Raw genomic sequence first — 20,062 nt, forward strand, 5'->3', positions numbered from 1 at the left:
ATCATGTTTCATGAAGATATTTCTACTGTAAATATATTTTTGATCATTTTTGATTAGTAATATGCATTGCTAAGAACTCATTTGGACAACTTTAAGGGGCGATTTTCTCAATATTTAGATTTTTTTTTTAACACCCCAGAATCCAGATTTTCAAATAGTTGCATTTTGGCTAAATATTGTCTTATCCTAAATTATTGTCCAAATCATAAAACAATGGAAAACTTATTTATTCAGCTGTTAGAGAATGCAAATCTTAATTTAAAAAATAAAATGGTTTTGTGATACAGGGTCAGATATCTTATGTATTTATTTATTTACTTACAGCCATATTGATATATAATAAGTCTTACAAAAAAAGTGAAATATTACAATAGTAATTTCTAAATTTGTTTCTTAAAATGTTTACTTTTTAATTTTATTTATTAAGTTAATTTAACATTAATTATTTTTTATTTCCATAAATATTTATTTTTAAATATTTTATTTCCATTGATATAGCCTAAAATAAAAAAAAATAAAAAAAAATAAAAAAAATACACCCAAATTGTGTAGAATTTACAAAACAAACATTAAATTGCAATTCTTAATCAGGAAAAAAAAAAAAAAAAAAAAAACAACTAGGCTTTTTCCTCAAATCGTGCAGCTCTAGTCTATTCCCCATGGCATTTGGGACCGTTAACTGCCTAAACATCAAAAACAAAACGAAATGAACTGATTTCTGTGAGATTGCAAAGGATTTCAGTACATCATGTGCAAACACTTCTCTGTCCATGACAGTCATATGATTGCACAGTTACATAATGTATCACACTCATCTCAATCAAGATAACTTTTGTATAGCGTTTCACACAGCTATACCAATCTACAGAGTCCAAAATACGAAAGTGGTCCACACAACCCCTAAGACCTGGATCATATCTTACAGACTGCAAAAATTCCTGAAATATGTGTTTCAGAAGAACAGTGCAGCATTGTAACCACTGCATTCTTTAAAATAGCTGACAAACCGCATGCCACAAAAGCCAGTGAGGGATGATAGGCCACACCTGTGTTTGACAGTAATTGACAACACCTGCCATCAGTTCCAATGCTCACTTGATTGACAGATGCAGGCCACGTCACAAGCTCCTTCCTTTAGAGAAGCCATCTTTACCACAAGATGCTAAGCAACTAGAAGGCAAGCCTGCAACCATTAGCTGAAAAAGCATAATGTCTAAAGCTAACCCTTCCTGTCTGGCAGTACATGGGAATGGAGACCAAAGGCCGTTTTTTTTAATGGATGTCAATGGAGTAGAGGCTTCACTATGCTGAATAAACAGCTTTTTAAAGAAAACGGCTTATCATTTAATTAATTGACAGCCTATCTGCTAATCTTCAACACGTTTTACACAGTTTACCACAAAAAAAAAAATGATGTTTCATAAGAGAAGTCACTGACATTTTGTGACAGGTGGAATTCAGCTTACAGCACTTCTCATTCATTTCTATGGTATCAATAAACAGCAATTGAGTGTCGCACAACTCGACTGAAATACAATGACGTCAAGGCACAAGTGATCCAAGTTAGCCATTATGGTTTCTCCAATAGTAAGTAATACAGACCCTCTCATCTCCTTATAGGAAGACCATCTCTGGTAAAAGTCTGATATTAGGCCGATGCCAGAATACTGCTGATTTGGCAAGAGACTCAACCCTACATAAGGAAGACTGAGCCATATGTGATCCAGCTGTGAGAAACACAGCTCCTCTATAGAGTGCTGCAGGAATGATGTGCTTTTGTGGGTCGAAACCCATAAACATTGCATTTTAGCACTTTCAGTTCCAGTCCCGAGGTCAATGGGTTTTTGAATGTGTTTTTAGTTAATTGCCTGATCTACACACTTTGCTTCAGAATTTCATTATCAGGGAAAATCTTTTTATAGACCAGAAGAGTTGTCCAGAAAGACCAGAAGAGATTAATGCTGGTGATACTTAAAGGAGAAGTTCACTTCCAGAACAAAAAATGACAGATAATGTACTCACCCCCTTGTCATCCAATATGTTCCTGTCTTTCTTTCTTCAGACGAAAAGAATTGTTTTTTGAGGAAAACATTTCAGGATTTTTCTTCATATAGTGGACTTCTATGGTGCCCCGAGTTTGAACTTCCAAAATGCAGCTTCAAACGATCCCAAATGCGGTTTTAAACAATCCCAGCCAAGAAAGAAGGGTCATATCTAGCAAAATGATTGGATTGAAAAAAAACAAAAAAACAATTTATATACTTTTTAACCTCAAAAGCTTATCTTATCTTGCTCTGCCTGAAGTCTGTTTTTCCAGATCAAGACAGTTAGGGTATGTCGAAAAAAATCTTATTTTCTCCCTCAACTTCAAAAATAATTTCAAAATCATCCTACATCGCTGCAGAAGTACCGACCCAGTGCTTGCAAAGTGAAAATGCAAAGATCATCAAACAACCTTAACAAAAAAGGTAAAACAGCGATGTAGGATGATTTTGAAGTTGAAGGAGTTTTTTGACATTCCCTAATTGTCTTGAACCGGAAACAGAGTTCAGGCAGAACAAGACAAGATGAGCGTTTGAGGTTAAAAAGTATATAAATTGTAATAAATAAAAAAAAACAATCGTTTAGCTAGATAAGATTATAAGTGTTTAATTTTAAACAGTAATAATGCAGTTTAATTCATCGAAAATCATTTTATAAATGCTTATGAAGTTTAATTCAACGAAAAAGCATTTTAATCATATTTGAACAGTAATAGGCCCTTTTTCTTTTCCAAAATCCGCTTTAATGCCTCCGGATTTTTTACACATTTATCCAAAAACTAGTAATCGAATGAATTGATAGAACAACTGAGCGTCTTTCAAAATGTAAAAAAATACAAAAATATTAAATAAATTAAAGATCCTTTTAAGAAACCATTGCATTTGATTGGTTAATCCAATTTGACAAATTCTGCATTATACAATTATTTAATAACTGGATTCCACAGGGAAAATGAGATGGGAGTTTTTTAAAATACTGTCTTGAATCGAAAAAAAACTGAGTTCATGCAGAACAAGACAAGACGAGCATTTGAGGTTAAAAAGTATATAAATTGTACTTAAAAAAACAATCATTTAGCTAGATTAGACCATTCTTCCTTGTCTGGGATCATTTACAGCCACATTTAGGATTTTTTGAAACTGCATTTAAACTGCATTTTGGAAGTTCAAACTTGGGGCACCATAGACGTCCAATATATGGAAAAAAATCCTGAAATGTTTTCCTCAAAAAACATAATTTCTTTACAACTGAAGAAATAAAGACAAGAACATCTTGGATGACAAGGGAGTGAGTTCCCTTTAAACTATTCCTTTAAGTCATGTGACCATAGTGTAGTGTAGTGTGTTCATTTGTTCAACTTCTGTTGGTCACAGAGCTTATTTTCTACAATAATCCTAAAACCAATGGAAAAATCCTATTGGGTTTTTGTTGAGGGAATCCGAGTGATGTCAGGGTAGTGATCTAATGGTAAAGGCAGGAAAGATACATTCGTATGACGAGCAGATCTTACTTGAACGGTTTTCTTGATTCTGTGAGAGGGTCCGGGATACTCTGGAGAATACAAGTCTGTCAGGAACAGGGAGTTGATGAGCGTAGACTTCCCCAAACCTGATTCTCCTGCAGGACAGAGAACGAGAGATTACGTCAGAGATTTCAGGATGTGACTCACTCATTACTTCTGTTGGCTGGTGAACAATGACTGAGTGGAATTTGAGTCTACAGATTTACACAGAAAATACTGTTGTAGTTTTGTGTTTTGCATTTTAATTGTTCTGAACTCTGTTTTAAGGGTAAGTGGATCAAAAACGTTAAGATGTCCACATCAAAGGAAATGTACAAAAGTGATTTGATGTCCATAGAAAGCATGTTAAATGCAAGTAAAGTGTCTACTTTTAAGGTTTCAAATACGTTTTTGGAGAATAAAATGTCAAAATTTGGTTGAGATAATGTTACATTGCCATTCAGTTTAAGACAATATTCATGTACTAATTCAACCAATATGCTTATTCTGACTTATACATATTAAATTATAGAAAAGAATAAGGGAGCATATTAAATTTTATTGTGTTTTAAATGAGTAAAAAATTCTTACTGACAAATGGGCAAAACCTAGGATAGTGGCACATTTTAAAAATGTAGAGTTACAACTAATTAGTATTTGGGGTGAAAGTAATTAATCTTTTAAAATGTCATAAATTGACATTTGTTGTAAATACGCTTGATAAGACTGTTACTCTGACTGTAAATTAGGGAAAAATGTATGACTTTTTTTTGCTCAGAAAAACAAAAACAAAAATGCAATTAAATTAAACAGAAAACTTTTTATATATATATATATTTTTTTTTTGTAAAAACATCAACAATTTAATGCAGTTTTACACTTATTGTTTTTATACTTAAACCCTTTTTCTTCTTTGACCCAAATTGTAATCATCAAAAAGCATTTCATAAAATTTTAACTGTAATAGGCCCTTTTTTCTTCTCCAAAATCTGCTTTAATGCCTTTGGATTTTTTTTAATGAATGAATTCATAGAACAATTAAATATCTTTCAAAATGCAAAAATAAATAAATAAATACAAATAAAAAATAAAATCCTTTTAATAAACCGTTGCATTTCATTTGTTAATCCAATTTGATGAATTATGCATTATACAACAATTTCAATAACTGGATTCAATAGAAATCATAGACTCCTAGAAAGGCCAACATTACAAATCAACCAAACTCAGCACATTGCCTGAGATGCTGCAGTTTTTTAACTTAACTCTGAAAACAGGAAACCAGTCTGGAGGAGTGGCATAAGGCATAATGCCATCAACCCTGACATGAACTTATATGGGGTCGTTCCCTCGCTGCGAGTCTGGGAAAATGCAGACGGCATCAGAAATTTGTGGAATTCCATGAGTCACAAGAGAATACAACTATTTATCTGGATAGATGGAGGGAAATCTAAACAGTCTGAAACTCAGACTATATGATAAAGTACAAACCAGAAGAAGAAGCAGAGGGTGTGCTGAGAAACGATAAGCAAAGAGGATGTTCACAAGACATTACAAACTTTATTAGCGGTGTTTGCCAAGACAAGCATCAGTATCACCACTGCTCATACTTAACTTTTAACCCTTTACTCAAAGTGTTAAACTTTAGTATGTAACTCATCCAGCACAGTTTGTGCTTCAAATACAGTACTTCATACTTCAAATTGCCTGCTTGTTTCGAAAAGATATAGTTACTTACTTTTCCAACCAATTAGTATTTTTCACCTATCAGAAACTTAGGATGATCTCTTATCTCTTAGGACTTACACTGCTGTTCAAAAGTTTGGGGTCATTAGTTTTTTTTTTTTAATGGTTTGAAAGAATTTAAAAAAACCATATGTTAATATGTTACCATGTTATTTATTTCTGTGATGCAAAGCTGAATTTTCAGCATCATTACTCCAGTCTTCAGTGCCACATGATTCTTCAGAAATCATGCTAATATGCTGATTTACCCAAGAAACACTTTTTATTAGGGGTTCAAGCTTGTAGCGCTGAAACCCTATTGCAATTGTTAGAATGGCCAAGGATCAGCAATCTCCACGTAAAACTGATTGTGCAGGCCAAACCGTAAGTCGTAGAGACTTGAAACTTAGAGGGATGGTAGTACTCAAACCTCCAACAAAATCACCAATGCTCACCCCAATCGGCCTGACGGGGGCGATACAGCGATCAAAAGTATGAAACCGCTCATAACTCCTAAACCGTCAGTTGCAGGCTCCAGTGTCTTAAGTCATTGGAACCCTTGGTTTTCTGCTCAGTCTGAACCAAACCAGTGCAGAAAATTTCTCTGGAAAGCGAGTATCAATAATTATCCAAAAAAAGCTGAATTTTTAACTCACCGTTGCAAAGAGACGTCAAATTGTTCTGAAGGGGAGGGGCCACTTTTAGTAAAATGCCTATACTTCCTGAACAGAATGAGATATCTTTGCCAAATTCAAAAAAAAAAACAAAAAACTTATAAATGGGTATACCTACGCAACCATTTGTCCTATCGACATGAAATTCGATGTGCGCGGTCTAGGTCCAAAGCGCCACAAGAGTCTATAAGGACATTCGCTATCTAAAAAAAACATGGCCACCACTGGGTGATAAGGTTTGAGCACCCATTAGACATGGTTCCGATCGGAACTAAATTTGGTGTGCCAGTTTGACTCATGGCCCCAAAGGTTTGGGAGAAATTTGAAAGAAATCGGCCACTTTTTCCAAGGTGTAAACGATTGTACATTGCATGGTGTTTCCACATACACACGGTATTCGTATCATATGATCATTTCGGACAACTTTGCCTCTAGAACCACTGCTGTTAATCAAATCGTTTGTTTAATGATCAAGAAGACGTAAAAAAAAAATCTAGTTTTGTGAACTAGTCCTAGGTTTTTCCCTCAATCTTGAAAAAAATACTGCGGTACAATTCAATGTCGATAATTATTAAAAAAAAAAAAAAAAAAAACATTGGAAATTTACCCTTTGGGAAGCTATAACGCAGTCTTTAACAAAAGGGGCCTGTCCAAATTTACCCAAAACCCTATAAAGCCTAAAGGAAAACTCAAAACTTCACAAAAATGCTTTTTTAAATAATTGATTTAGGCGTTCATAGGCTTGCTAAATAATGTCTTTTTTCATATGTGCTTAATTGCCTTTAAGCTCTTGAACCTCAGTAATCGCTGCTTGCAGGTATAGTTGTGCCATTTTATATTTTTGTGGAAAACATGATGCAATTTTTTGGTGAATCTTTGAATACAAAACTAAAAAGTGTCTTCACGGTCACTTTTGATCAATTTATTGCATTCTTGTTGAAAAAGTACTAACTTCCTTTTAGAAAAAATACTCATCCCAACTAGGGCTGCTACATTATGGTATCATTATGGATCGTTTTGGTCAATATTGTAATCACGATTATTTAACACGATTATGGCTGGGTCCAAAACTTTATATTAGTGATTAATTTAAAGATACAATACAACAGAAAAAAAAAAGATACAAATGGGAAAAAAACTGCTTTTTTGGGAAAAAAAATCCTACTACAGAAACTGATGCTATGTTTCTTTTTAAAACTACAAAAGTCCTTCATTCAAGAGCAGTGGGTGATTTTTCTCTTTGTATTTTTACGTTTTATTAATAAGCACACAGACAGAAGTTGGAATATTATTTGTTGCCGCTTTAAGTGCCACATGATCCACTATACCATTACACACGTATTTTCATTCTCAACTGTTTATGATCATTTAAGACTGACAAGGGTTTACATGAACAATCACCAAGCGCCTCGTTTTGAAATATTTTTGCGTGTATTTGACCATTTAGACGCGCACCTTGAGCTAAAAGATAACTTTACATGTCCGTGTTCTGCTCCGTCTCTGAGCGCATACACAGAACAGCGCAAGTTCTTACACGCTATTAAAAACACATCAAAAATAACATTAATAAATCAAGCATGCCTCATTTTATGAAAGTCATGTTACATGATTTTGCTGATTTACATGTGAAATTAGGCTTTTATGTAGGAGCGAAAGCGCACCGCTGGAAATAGGGGCGGAATGGGGTGCAATAATCGTTTCATCTCGATTACTTTACTTTCATGATCATTCAAAGCCAAAATCAAAATCGAAACTGAATTTTGATTAATTGCACAGCTAGTATACAATACTATGCAAATACTAGTATATGTCAGCAAGCAGTCACATAGAACACCTTAGCATTCACCTATGCAATATTTTCTCCTGAAAACATATAAATCCAGTTTCTAATGTGCTAAAAAAGGTCCCACTGTTAAACAAATATAATCGCTGACATTTGATTTCCACACCATTTCTAGTTCAATAGGTCTCCAACAACAAGTGACTTTTCCACAGAACAATTCCTCCAAGCATCTGAGAGCAATCCATCAGCTGGATGCGTGGCAACGTGGTTCCTGTAAGACTTGGAAACAAAGAGGACAGTGTGAAGGAAACTGGGTGCATGTTGGCACAGAGCAACGCTGGGCTTTTCTCCTGACCTTTAACAAGTGCCCAACCCTGCGCCACTTCCACAGCACGTAAAACACCGGGACAACCTTCAAACAAAGAAAAGCTTCTTTTAAAGCTTAAATGTTTTCCAGAAGGCCAGAACAACAGTGACCTCACCATCGCAACTGATACGTCTTGCCTGGAGAGATGCAATTGCTATCTTTGAGCAGAAACGAAGAAAAGCCCTACAGGATTTATTTTTCTTGTTGAATGTGGTTTTTGAAGCAGGCCCGTGGTCTTGTGAAAACAGCGAGTGAAATACGGTCTTCTTTAAAATGTCATTATGAATTAGGGAAACAATAAAAGCAGGCGATGAGTGAAGGAGCGAAACTGCACCGGGACGCACTTCTGCCGTTCTTTGGAGTGAAACCAGCACAACGGAGAGAGCAGAAAAACAGCCATCATGGTGGAGTTACTGCTGGGAGACATATGATACTGAATACAGGCCTGCCAGAGTCAAGAATTTCCCTGCTGGAAGAAATTCACATAAAAAGCTGAAGATCTTGAGGAATCGTAGCTTGCAGGAGTTTTTATGATATCGTAACTTGCAGCTGTTTGAGGAAACTCATTTAGTGCAAACGCTTTGAAGGGATAAATGTCACTCCAAACATGTATGAATTTGTTTCTACAGTGGAACACAAAGTAGATTTCCAAACAGTGACAGCGGATGGGAACAAGTGCTGCCAATCTTCAAAAAAAAAAAAAAATATTAAGCCATTAAAATGAAAATATGAGACAACATGACAATGCAATAATGAAAGGTGTGGGACTAAAATAATTAGGGCCCTATAAAATCCTTATTTTATCCTATTTTTTCCCCCAAATGCACCCCCCCCCCCCCCCCCATTTTAAATTTTTATGGATTACATTTATTTTTATTTTTTTTATATTTTAATATTTCTAGACTCTGTTGTAATGGTTACATTTGAAACAATCAAAAAGTATGTTTAAATAACTTAAATCATGGAACTTACACAACTTTATTTAGTTAAACAAAAACATATGACATTTTCAAGGCCCTATGAAATATGTTTTATTTATTTACTTTTGTTTTATTTTGACCAAATTCTGTTCTTTTCTGGATTCCATTTTAATTGTTTAATTTATTTTTCTCTGATTAATTAATTAATAATAAATAAATAAATAATTCTGGTAAATATTTTTTGGATTCCATTTTAATGGTTTAATTAATTTTTTCTCTGATTAATACTTCGTTTTTTTTTGTTTTGTTTTTTCTCCATAAATACTGTGTTGTAGATTTTTCTGGTAAATAAATTCTAGTTCTGGTCAATATTCCTTTACAAATTATGTTTTAATATTAATTTAATAACTATCATTAGGGCCTACATCAAGTAATTTATAGATTTTGAATGTTTTTTTTTTTTTTTTAAAGAAGCCTCTTCTGCTGACCAGGCTGGCATTTATTGGACAGCAAAAACAGTAAAATTTTGAAATATTTTTACTATTCAAAATAACTGATTTCAATTTGAATATATTTTAAACTGTAATTTATTTCTGTGATTACAATGCAGAATTTTAGCATCATTACTCCAGTCACACAATCCTTCAGAAACCATTCTAACATTCTGATTTGCAGCTTAAAAAACATTTGTTATTAGTATTATGTTGAAATAATAGAATTGAAAATTTTTTTAGGTTTCTTTGATGAACAGAAAGCTTAGAAGAACAGCATTCATCTGAAATCTTTTATATTATAATAAATGTCTTTATCATCACTTTTGAAATTCAAATTTAAAGCATTCTTGCTAAATGAAAGAAAAAATAAATTATACTGACTCCAGACTTTTGAATGGTGCAGTTTATAATGTTGCAAATGCTTTTAATAATAATAATGATAATTAATAAAATGTTTCTTGAACAGCAAATCAGCATATTAGAATGATTTCTGAAGGATCATGCGACTGAAGACTGGAGTAATGATGCTGAAAATTTACCTTTGATCACAGGAATAAATTACATTTTAAAATATATATTTACTATTTTAAATAGAAAAAATATTTCACAATATTACAGCTCTTGCTGTATTCTAAAGCAAATAAATGCAGGCTTGGTGAGCAGAAGAGAATTCTTTAGAAAAACATTAAAAATGTTACTGTTCAAAAACTTTTGACTGGTAGTGTATATTTATGTCACATTTTCTTCAAGTTAAACCAAACTTTTATTTTGACGAGTTGCTGTGAAGACCTTCACGTTTTTGTTTGTACATGATATGATGATAGTTTTTCTCAAAACAAATAGTAAAATGCTTATGAAGTGACTCTCAAAGCAGTATTCACAGACACTAGTCCATATCGCATTTTGATTTACTGTAAGTGAACTGACCTACTTTTAATTTATTCATCCAAAATTTGACAAATTCTGTGACATTCTGCATTATACAATAAATTAAAACTTTATGACTAGATTCCTTAATTCCATCTGCGTTTTCCACATCACTAAAATCATAGCGCCCTAAAAATTAGACCTATGTTGTCTACAATTATGTAATAAAAAAATACTGTTTACGGTTGGTCAGTTTACCCTGTTTACTTGCCATTGACCGGTTTGGCAAAAAGGTAAATTATGGAAACTAGTTTTATGTAGAAAGAAAGCTATACAGGTTTGGAACAACATGAGGATGAGTAAACGATGACAGGTTTTCGGGTGAACTTTACCTTTTCCATGCAAGAGCTCTGAGTGTGTGTGCATTAAGAAAAGAAAGACTCTGATAGATGAGCAGAAACGTGACTATGGGCAGAAGGCTTGCCATTTTAACACAAGAGCTAATTACAGAGTCCTTCATTGAACTCTGTGTCAAGAATGATGACAGATCAGGGCTTTCCTGTCAGCCGCCCAAAAATGCAAAACTGCGGTATCTGTAACCCGCCCTGTCTCTCTGTGCATTACGAAACTGGCTGTTTGTGCTGTGTCAAATCCTTACAGGCCTGTCCTGAGCAGATGAAAAACAACACATTCATCTAACCGCCTGTATTTCACAACATCAACCAATACACTACACCAAGTCCAAACTACTGCAATTGGGGAAATCTAAACAACAGGCGTTGAGTGTTATGGAAAGCTGGAGCAGAGCGAGGTGAGAGTCCTGCCACTGGAGTAGTTCAGTCCAAGCCCACCAGGCGGACCGGTGAGGGTCCGTCTCGCTTCCTTTAAAGGAAATATCCCACAGCTGTGTAAACCAGGGGGGCTTATTCCAGAGGAACTCCCCATCGCATGACAGGGGCGGGGGAGCTGGAAGCAGGAAAAGCTCGGGACTGCGCTGGGCGGGACAGAGTTTACTACGAACTACCAAAGAACTTTCACTGGCCCGGATAAAACTAGAACGCAGGAAAGATGACCTGTTTGTGTGTGCGCGCTGGCAGAAAGAACAATTTAAAGGGAAAGTTCAGACAGCTAGAGTATGCAGAAATTAAGATATTTTGTGAATAAACACTTACATGGCTACTTAAAATCTGGATTAAACCACTGGTGTCACATGGTTTTCTTTTATGATGCCTTTAATAGCCTATTTATCACTTCCAGAACAAAAATGTGTACTTACACTGATTCAAGATGTTCATGTCTGTCTTTCTTCAGTCATAAGAAAAAATTTTTGGAGGGAAAACATTTCAGGAATGTTCTCCATTTAGTGGACTTCAATGGTGCCCCCAAGTTTTAACGTCTAAAATGCAGTTTAAATGCAGCTTCAAAGGGCTCTAAACGATCCCAGCTGAGGAAGAAGGGTCATATCTAGCGAAACAATCTGTCATTTTCTAAAAAAATAAAAATGTATATAATATTTAACCTCAAATGCTCGTCTTGTCTAGCTCTGTGATGCACATGCGTACTGTGTACTCCAGTTTAAGAAACTCTCATTTTCTCCTCCAACATTAAAATCCTATATCGCTGCAGAAGGTACCCAGTGTTTACAAAGTGAACATGCAAAAAAGGTCAAACACCATTTACAAAAAAGGGTAAACAGTGATGTAGGACAATTTTGAAGTTGGAGGAGAAAATGAGATACCCAAACTGTATTGAACCTGAGTACACAGAGTTCACGCAGAGCTAGACAAAACTAGCATTTTTATTTATTTTTTACATAATTTCTTTACGACTAAAGAAAGAAAGAGAGGAACATCTAGGATGACAACAGGGTGAGTACATTATCTGTACATTTTTGTTCTGTAAGTGAACTAATCACTTCCCCAGAATAAAAATTTTCTGATAATTTACTCACCCCCATGTCTTCCAAGATGTTCGTGTTTTTCTTTCTTCAGTCAAAATGAAATTAAGGTTTTTGAGAAAAACATTCCAGGATTTTTCTCCATATAGTGGACCAATGGGTTGCATGTCCAAATTGCAGTTTCAATGAAGCTTCAAAGAGCTCTACACGATCCCAGCTAAGGAATAAAGGTCTTACCTAGCAAAACGATTGTTAATTTTCTGAAAAAATAAAAAAAAATACAAATTTGTATACTTTTTAAACCACAAATGCTCGCCTTGCACTAGCTCGTTTTAAGGTCATGCTTGGTTAGTTCTTCATGTGCATACTCAAAAAAGGTAGGGTAGGGGGATCATTGTTTTACCCTTTTTGTAAAGGGTGTTTGACTTTCTTTGCACGTTTGCTTTGCAAAAAGTGGGTCGGTACTTCGGCCTACATCACTTTCCAATGTGACTACGTAATGCGTGAAGTCGAGCTAGTGCATGAGCATTTGTGGTTAAAAAGTAAATAACTCTGTATTTTTTTATTATTAGAAAATGGCCAATTGTTTCGCTAGATAAGACCCTTATTCCTTGGCTGGGATCATGTGGAGTCCTCTGAAGCTGCAGTGAAACTGCAATTTAGACCTTCAACACATTGGCTCCCAATGAAAAGTCTTGGAATGTTTTCCTCAAAAACCTTAAAGAAGTAGTTCCCTTCCAGAGCAAAATTGTACAGCAAATGTACTCACCCCCTTGTCATCCAAATTGTTCATGTCTTTCTTTCTTCAGTCGTAGAGAAATAGTTTTTTGAGGAAAACTTGTCAGGATTTCTCTCCATATGGTGGACTTCTATGGTGCCCCCGAATTTGAACTTCCAAAATGCAGTTTAAATGCAGCTTCAAAGGGCTCTAAACAATCCCAGTCTTTTCTAGAGAAGCGATCGGTTATTTTCTAAACAAATTTACAATTTATATACATTTTAACCTCAAATGCTCTTCTTGTCTAGCTCTGCATGAACTCTGTGTATTCCAGTTCAATGCAGTTAGGGTATGTCGAAAAACTCCCATTTAATTTTCTCCTCCAACTTGAAAATCGTCCTACATTACTGCAGAAGTACCGACCCATTGTTTACAAAATGAACATGCAAAGAAGATCAAATGCCCTTTACAACTAAAAGTAAAACGGCAATGTAGGACAATTTCAAAGCTGGAGTAGAAAATGAGACGGGAGTTTTTTGACATACCCTAACTGAGCTAGACAAGCGTTTGAAGTTAAAAAGTATATAAACCGTAATTTTATCGCTATATAAGACCCGTCTTCCTCGGCTGGGATCGTTTAGAGCCCTTTGAAGCTGCATTTAAACTGCATTTTGGAAATTCAACCTCGGGGACACCATAGAAGTCCACTATATGGAGGGAGGGACACAATTTCTTTACGACTGAAGAAAGAAAGGCGTGGACATCTTGGATTACAAGGGGGTGAGTACTTTATCTGTACATTTTTAGTCTGGAAGTGAACTACTCCTTTAATTTCATTTTGACTAAACCAAAAAAGACATTTTGGATGGCATGGGGGTGAGCAAATTATCTGGAAACTTTTATTATCCTAAAAGTGAACCAATCCTTTAACACTGATAATAAAGAAATCCAAAAAAGGAACAAGAAAGAAAAACAGACTTAACTGCCTCCACATCAGCCCAGATCAAGGCCAATCCTTACAAGCAGCTGGTTAATCACTGGTAAATATTGACTTTAACCAGCCTCATGACTCTATCCTACTGTCAGTCAACAGACAGGTCTGAAACCATAGACAACCCCAGCATACATCCCGCTGAGAACAGACGCACAGTCTTAAACAACAACATCTGGGTCATTCAAAGAGCGAGAAAAAGAGAGCTGGAAGTGTTTGACAGCACTGCACTTCTTCAATTACTATGCGATTCTAATTACATGCTGTACACCAAATTGCCATCTAAAAGCTTGTTTCCTGCCCAGCGTGGAGCAGAGGGGGAAACTCCAGGGTGTAGCTGCTCCAACACTCATCCCAAAATCCCATGGAGATGGAATTCTTGAATACTGACACGTCAGAAACGCGGATTGTAAGCAGGATGCGAGGAGACCCCAGGTGGGCGTCAGGGCCAGTTTTAGGTTGTGTTGTGTTTGGAGTCTGAAGAGCTGAAGGTGGAGGTAGACACGAGTCCTCAGGCCAGGCTGAATGAATGGGATTACAGGAAACTTCCCACCCACTAGGCCATGCTCACACATACACACACACACACACACATTCCAAAGGAGGGGAAAACCCCCAGATCCATTGGAGAATGGGAAGCACATTTGTTTTGAATGCTCATTTCTTCAAGCCCTGCTCTCTCAGTCTGTTCTGCCATGTGAAATCCATCACTGATGCATTTCAGCGCACAGCTGCCAGCGCCTGGCATGAAGTGGCCCGCGTGAAACCGTATACCGCTAGACACATGAGTGCATATAATCCACACAGCGCTGCATGCTGGGTCAACAGCCCTCTATTTTTGACCCAGTTTTCATTAACGTTACATTGAAGCTTTTTTCCATATGTCCCAAACCACAAAAAGACATGCGATCTGTTTTGTAAAGGGATAGTTTACTCAAAAATGACACTTAGGGCATCATTTATTTGGCTCATTCCAACATTTCTGACTTTTCATCTCACACTTCTGACTTTTTTCTCTTCAAAGTTTACATCATGCAATTCTGAGTTGTGATATAAACTCGCAAATGTGTGAAATAAAGTCAGAATTGCAAGATATAATAACTCATAATTCGGACTTTTATCGCAACTGCAGGTTTATTTCTCACAATTCTGACTTTTATCAGAATTGTGTGATCTAAACTCCCAATTGCATCAAATAAAGTCAGAATTGCAAGATATAGGCCCCGTTTCACAGATGGAGCTTAGCTTAAACCAGGACTAGGCCTAAGTTAAATTAAGATATTTAAGCAGCTTTTATAAAAATGTCTTAGAAGAAAATGATACAGGTGTGCGTCGTGAGACAAAACAATGGCACTGACAGTTTTAAGAAATGTCAGAGCAAGATATTTTCAGTTCAAACAGCTCAAACATGTATTTTAGTCTGGGACTAGCCTTAAGCCTTGCCTGTGAAATCGGGGGATAAACTCGCAATTCTGGCTTTATAACAATTGCGGGTTTAAATCTCACAATTCTGACTTTTCTCAGAATTGCGTGACATAAACTTGCAATTGCGTGAAATAAAGTCAGAATTGCAGAATTGTCGAAAAAGATAGAAAGTCGTAATTCTGACTTTTTTTGCAATTACGGGTTTATATCTCACAATTTTGACTTTTCTGCGTGCAATAAAGTCAGAATTGCAGCATATAAACTAGTGATTCTGACTTTTTCTGCTGGTTTATATCTCACAATTCTGACTTTCTCAGAATTGCGTGACATAAACTTGCAATTGCGTGAAATAAAGTCAGAATTGCAGAATTGCCGAAAAAGATAGAAAGTCGTAATTCTGACTTTTTTTGCAATTACGGGTTTATATCTCACAATTTTGACTTTTCTGCGTGCAATAAAGTCAGAATTGCAGCATATAAACTAGTGATTCTGACTTTTTCTGCTGGTTTATATCTCACAATTCTGACTTTCTCAGAATTGCGTGACATAAACTTGCAATTGCGTGAAATAAAGTCAGAATTGCAGAATTGCCGAAAAAGATAGAAAGTCGTAATTCTGACTTTTTTTGCAATTACGGGTTTATATCTCACAATTTTGACTTTTCTGCGTGCAATAAAGTCAGAATTGCAGCATATAAACTAGTGATTCTGACTTTTTCTGCTGGTTTATATCTCACAATTCTGACTTTCTCAGAATTGTGTGATATAAACACGCAATTGCGTGAACAAATGTCAGAACTGCAAGATATAAACTCGTAATTCTGACTTTTCCTGCAATTGCTTGTTTATACAATATCTCACAATTCTTTTCTGCATGAAATAAAGTCAGAATTGCAAGATATAAACACATAATTCTGTGGATATATCTGACAATTCTGACTTTTCCATGCATTTCTGAGAATTGTGAGATATTAACTCACATTTGTGAGTTATAAAGTCAAATTCTGAGGAAAAAAAAAAAATTTTTTTTACAATTTTGAGTGTATGTCATGCAATTCTGTTTTTATTTTTTATTCAGTAGCGGAAACAAGTTTCCCTGCTTTTCCTGCTTTTGTGGAACATCAAAGAAGAAAGAAAGCAGATTGTTCATGCTGCTCCTTTCTGTGCAATGAAAGGGAATGAGGACTGTCCAGCTACTACATTTTATTATGTGATCCACAGAAGAAGTCATACTGGTTTGGGTGAGTAAAATGATGACGAGTTTGTTTTTTTGGGTGAACTATTCCTTTTTAAGAAGTTCTATATAAAGCTAAAAAACTTAAAAATAAAGAAAAGGTCTAGTAGATATTGCAAAAAGCTGTTGCAGGCCCTCGTCAGTGCCCTCAAGTGAAAAAAGGGGCTTTCAATGAAGAAAATAAACGGGGCAAAATCAATGTCCAGCAGTGAGATAAACAGGACAGAAGTTACTTACCGACGACCATGAGAGTGAACTCGAAGCCCCTCTTCACAGACTTTCTGTACACTTGGTTGGGGAGATTTGCGAATCCCACGTACCCCTCAAGGTTCTTCTGTTGCTGTAGACCAAAACCAAACACAGGCAATGGCTTTAGCAGGCATGACTGACAAAACACTACAAATGAGAAACACATAGGCGGCCATCCGTCATGACTACACATGGTTACTGTTAACATCTTCATGAATCTTTACGAACAGAAACACTGGGTTTGACACTCAAACAATAGCACAGAAACTTGGCTATAAGCATGCATTGGCTTTTCAAGCAATATATTTTTACATTTTCTGAAGAAAAATACCACTTTCTCATGTATTCTCACACAACAGTGATTATGAGAGATTATGGTCAATAAAGTTTAACTTATGGATATTTTTCTTACACAAACGCATCAATTTACTTTAGAAGGCCTTTATTTTTCCCCTGAACCCGTGTGGAGTACTTTTATGATAAATGGATACACTTTATTGGACTTTAAAATCTTAACAGTCATTCACTGCCATTATAAAGCTCGGAAGAGTCAGGACATTTTTAATATAACTCCAATTGTATCTATCTGAAAGAAGAAAGTCATATACACCTAGAAGGTCTTGAGGGTGAGTAAATCATAGGGTAATTTTCATTTTTGAATGAACTATTCTTGTAATTGTACAGCTATTAATATATATGTTCAGACTGACACAAACATTCAAATCGAAACTCTTTTCTATCGCACTGTGAATAGGAAGAATTTAGAATTTTCTCTTATACATCTGTACGATCGGTCACTTTTTAAAAAAAACTTCTGGGATCGTTTAGAGCCCTTTTGAAGCTTAAAACAGAAATTTTAGCATCTAATACTAGATTTTAAGATAATTTGCAGTACCAGCTGCAGATTTAAGATATCTCCTGGGGAGCTGAACAACATATCCAGTTGTCAAGGTGTTTGAAAAGACTGTTTGCATACTTACTGCTACTTTGGAGAGCATTCAGATCATGTTGTTCCACAGATGAAGAAGAGATGATAAAGTTCCACCAGGCAGCGAGAGAGGCATCCACATAGACAAAATAAAACACAAAAAGAGACAGAATGAGACAACGAAAGATAACAGGTGAGGTACATTAATAGGTTTTCATCTGTGACTGGCTGCTGGTCTGCGACTTACTAAGAGCTTCAACAAAACCATTGACTTTGGCTGTCAATCAATCCAATGAGCACAAAGGCCTTGTTTACACCTGGTATTAACATCCATCTCAGGTGAACTCATCACACGTGATCAACCAAACCACATTCATTTGTGACCCTGGACCACAAAACCGATCAAAATTCACACGGACATATTTGTAGCAATAACCAACAATACATTATATGGGTTAAAATGATCAATTTTAAGTTTATGCCAAAAATCATTGGGATATTAAGTAAAGATCATGATCCATAAAGATATTTTGTAAATTTCCTATTGTAAATATATCAAAATGTAACTTTTGATTATTAATATGCATTGCTTAGATCTTCATTTGGACAATTTTCTCAATATTTAGATTTGTTTGCACTCTCAGATTCCAGATTTTGAGTTGTATTTAGGCAAAGTATTGTCCAATCCTAACAAACCATGCATCAATGGAAAGCTTATTTATTAAGAATTTCAGAATAAAAAAAAGATCCTTATGACTGGTTTTGTGGTCCAGGGTCACATATGGTCATATTACTACCATGTGTAAATAGCGCAACAAGCTATGGACACTAGTTAAAGAAAGAAACACATCTGAGGACATTTATGTAAATATCAGTCTATTTTAGTCCTAATAACACAAAAATTTCAAGCATGTAGTGTTTTCCTAATGCTGCTCAACCAAACCACTTCTCTAAACATGCAGAATTACAGGAAGGCCAGAAATGGGGCTTTAGCGCTAGACTTCCACAGTGCTCAGGCTGCCAGTAAAACTGACTTAATTGAAAAATCACCTCACTGAATGAACCAGACCTTCCCTAGTATTTCTATTCTGCTGAAACAGCAAATCATCAAATGCACTCATCTGTGATTGCAGCACATTAAAAACCCCAATTCATTTGACTATCAAAACCTTCATGTTATTCTGGTAACACCACAAAAGGAAACGTCCCAGAGGAACATGTGCAGCTTGATAAATGCAAGCCTATGATGATTCAGAAAGTGTGCGCCAATGTACAGTAAAAAGGCATCAAATCAGCTCAGCTGACTCGTGAATTTTATTCAAGGCCTTCTGGAGTCACAAGCTTTGTGTGAGGTACAGACCAACAAAAATAAATAAATCTAAACTAAATAAATCTTAAGCTGAATGACAATGTATATTTATTTTACCCATATTTTGGCAAACATTGAAGTAGACACTTTATCTGAATGTAATATGGTTTGTATGTACTGTATTTAAAAAAAAAAAAAAACATTCAATGTGGTTTATGTATAAATAATGTTATGTATGAACAATTTTATAAATTTAATTTGTTACAGACACCAAAATGGAATGTCTCGACTTTGACCCAAACACAAGCTTTATGCATGGAACGGACCAAAATTATACTAAAATCTTAAATTATTCAGTGAGAATCACATCCACACAATTCAACAATACAACCATGTAAAAATCAGTGTCAGTTATTATCAGTTACTCAGCTTCATTACTTAAATATAGCTTAAGCTGAATGATGATGAATATTTATTTTACCCATATTTTGACATTTTATTTTTACAAAAGGCATTTGAAACAATGAAGTAGACATTTTATCTGAATGTAATATGATTCCGTATGACGTCACTGCTCTACGTACTGTATTTAAAAAAAACCAAACATTTAATGAGGTTTATGTATAAACAAAATTGTGTCAGTTTAATTTGTTACAAGCATCCAAAATGGGACGTCTCGTCTTTGACCCAAATACAAGCTTTGTGCATGGAACAGACCAAATTTATACTAGTCATATACTTCAAGTCATTCAGTGATAATCACGTTCACACAATTAAAAAATACAACAACATCATGATCAATTTTACAACTTATGGGAACCAATGTCATTTAATGTCATCAAGTGTATTAAATGCACTTTAAATTATCCTTTTCAGCAGAAATAAAGCAAAAAAAATGATTAAGTTAAAGGATTAGTTCACTTCCAGAACAAAATTTT

General features: G+C 35.3%; 1 protein-coding gene across 2 annotated transcripts in view; it reads right to left on the minus strand.

Moving 5' to 3' along the window:
- The window catches only part of septin7a (septin 7a), a 79,459-nt gene extending 62,487 nt beyond the window's left edge, over positions 1 to 16,972 (minus strand). For both annotated transcript variants that reach the window (XM_073821254.1, XM_073821253.1), the window contains exons 1-2: positions 16,876 to 16,972; positions 3,554 to 3,660 (exon numbers count right to left, since the gene is read on the minus strand). In XM_073821254.1, coding sequence (XP_073677355.1) covers positions 3,554 to 3,660; positions 16,876 to 16,885 — 117 coding nt within the window. In that variant the 5' untranslated portion in view covers positions 16,886 to 16,972. The remainder of the gene's footprint in view (positions 1 to 3,553; positions 3,661 to 16,875) is intronic.
- Between the last annotated feature and the right edge of the window lie 3,090 nt (positions 16,973 to 20,062).

This window comes from Garra rufa, chromosome 17 (genome assembly GCF_049309525.1).
Source record: "Garra rufa chromosome 17, GarRuf1.0, whole genome shotgun sequence".
Taxonomy (NCBI): Eukaryota; Metazoa; Chordata; class Actinopteri; order Cypriniformes; family Cyprinidae; genus Garra; species Garra rufa.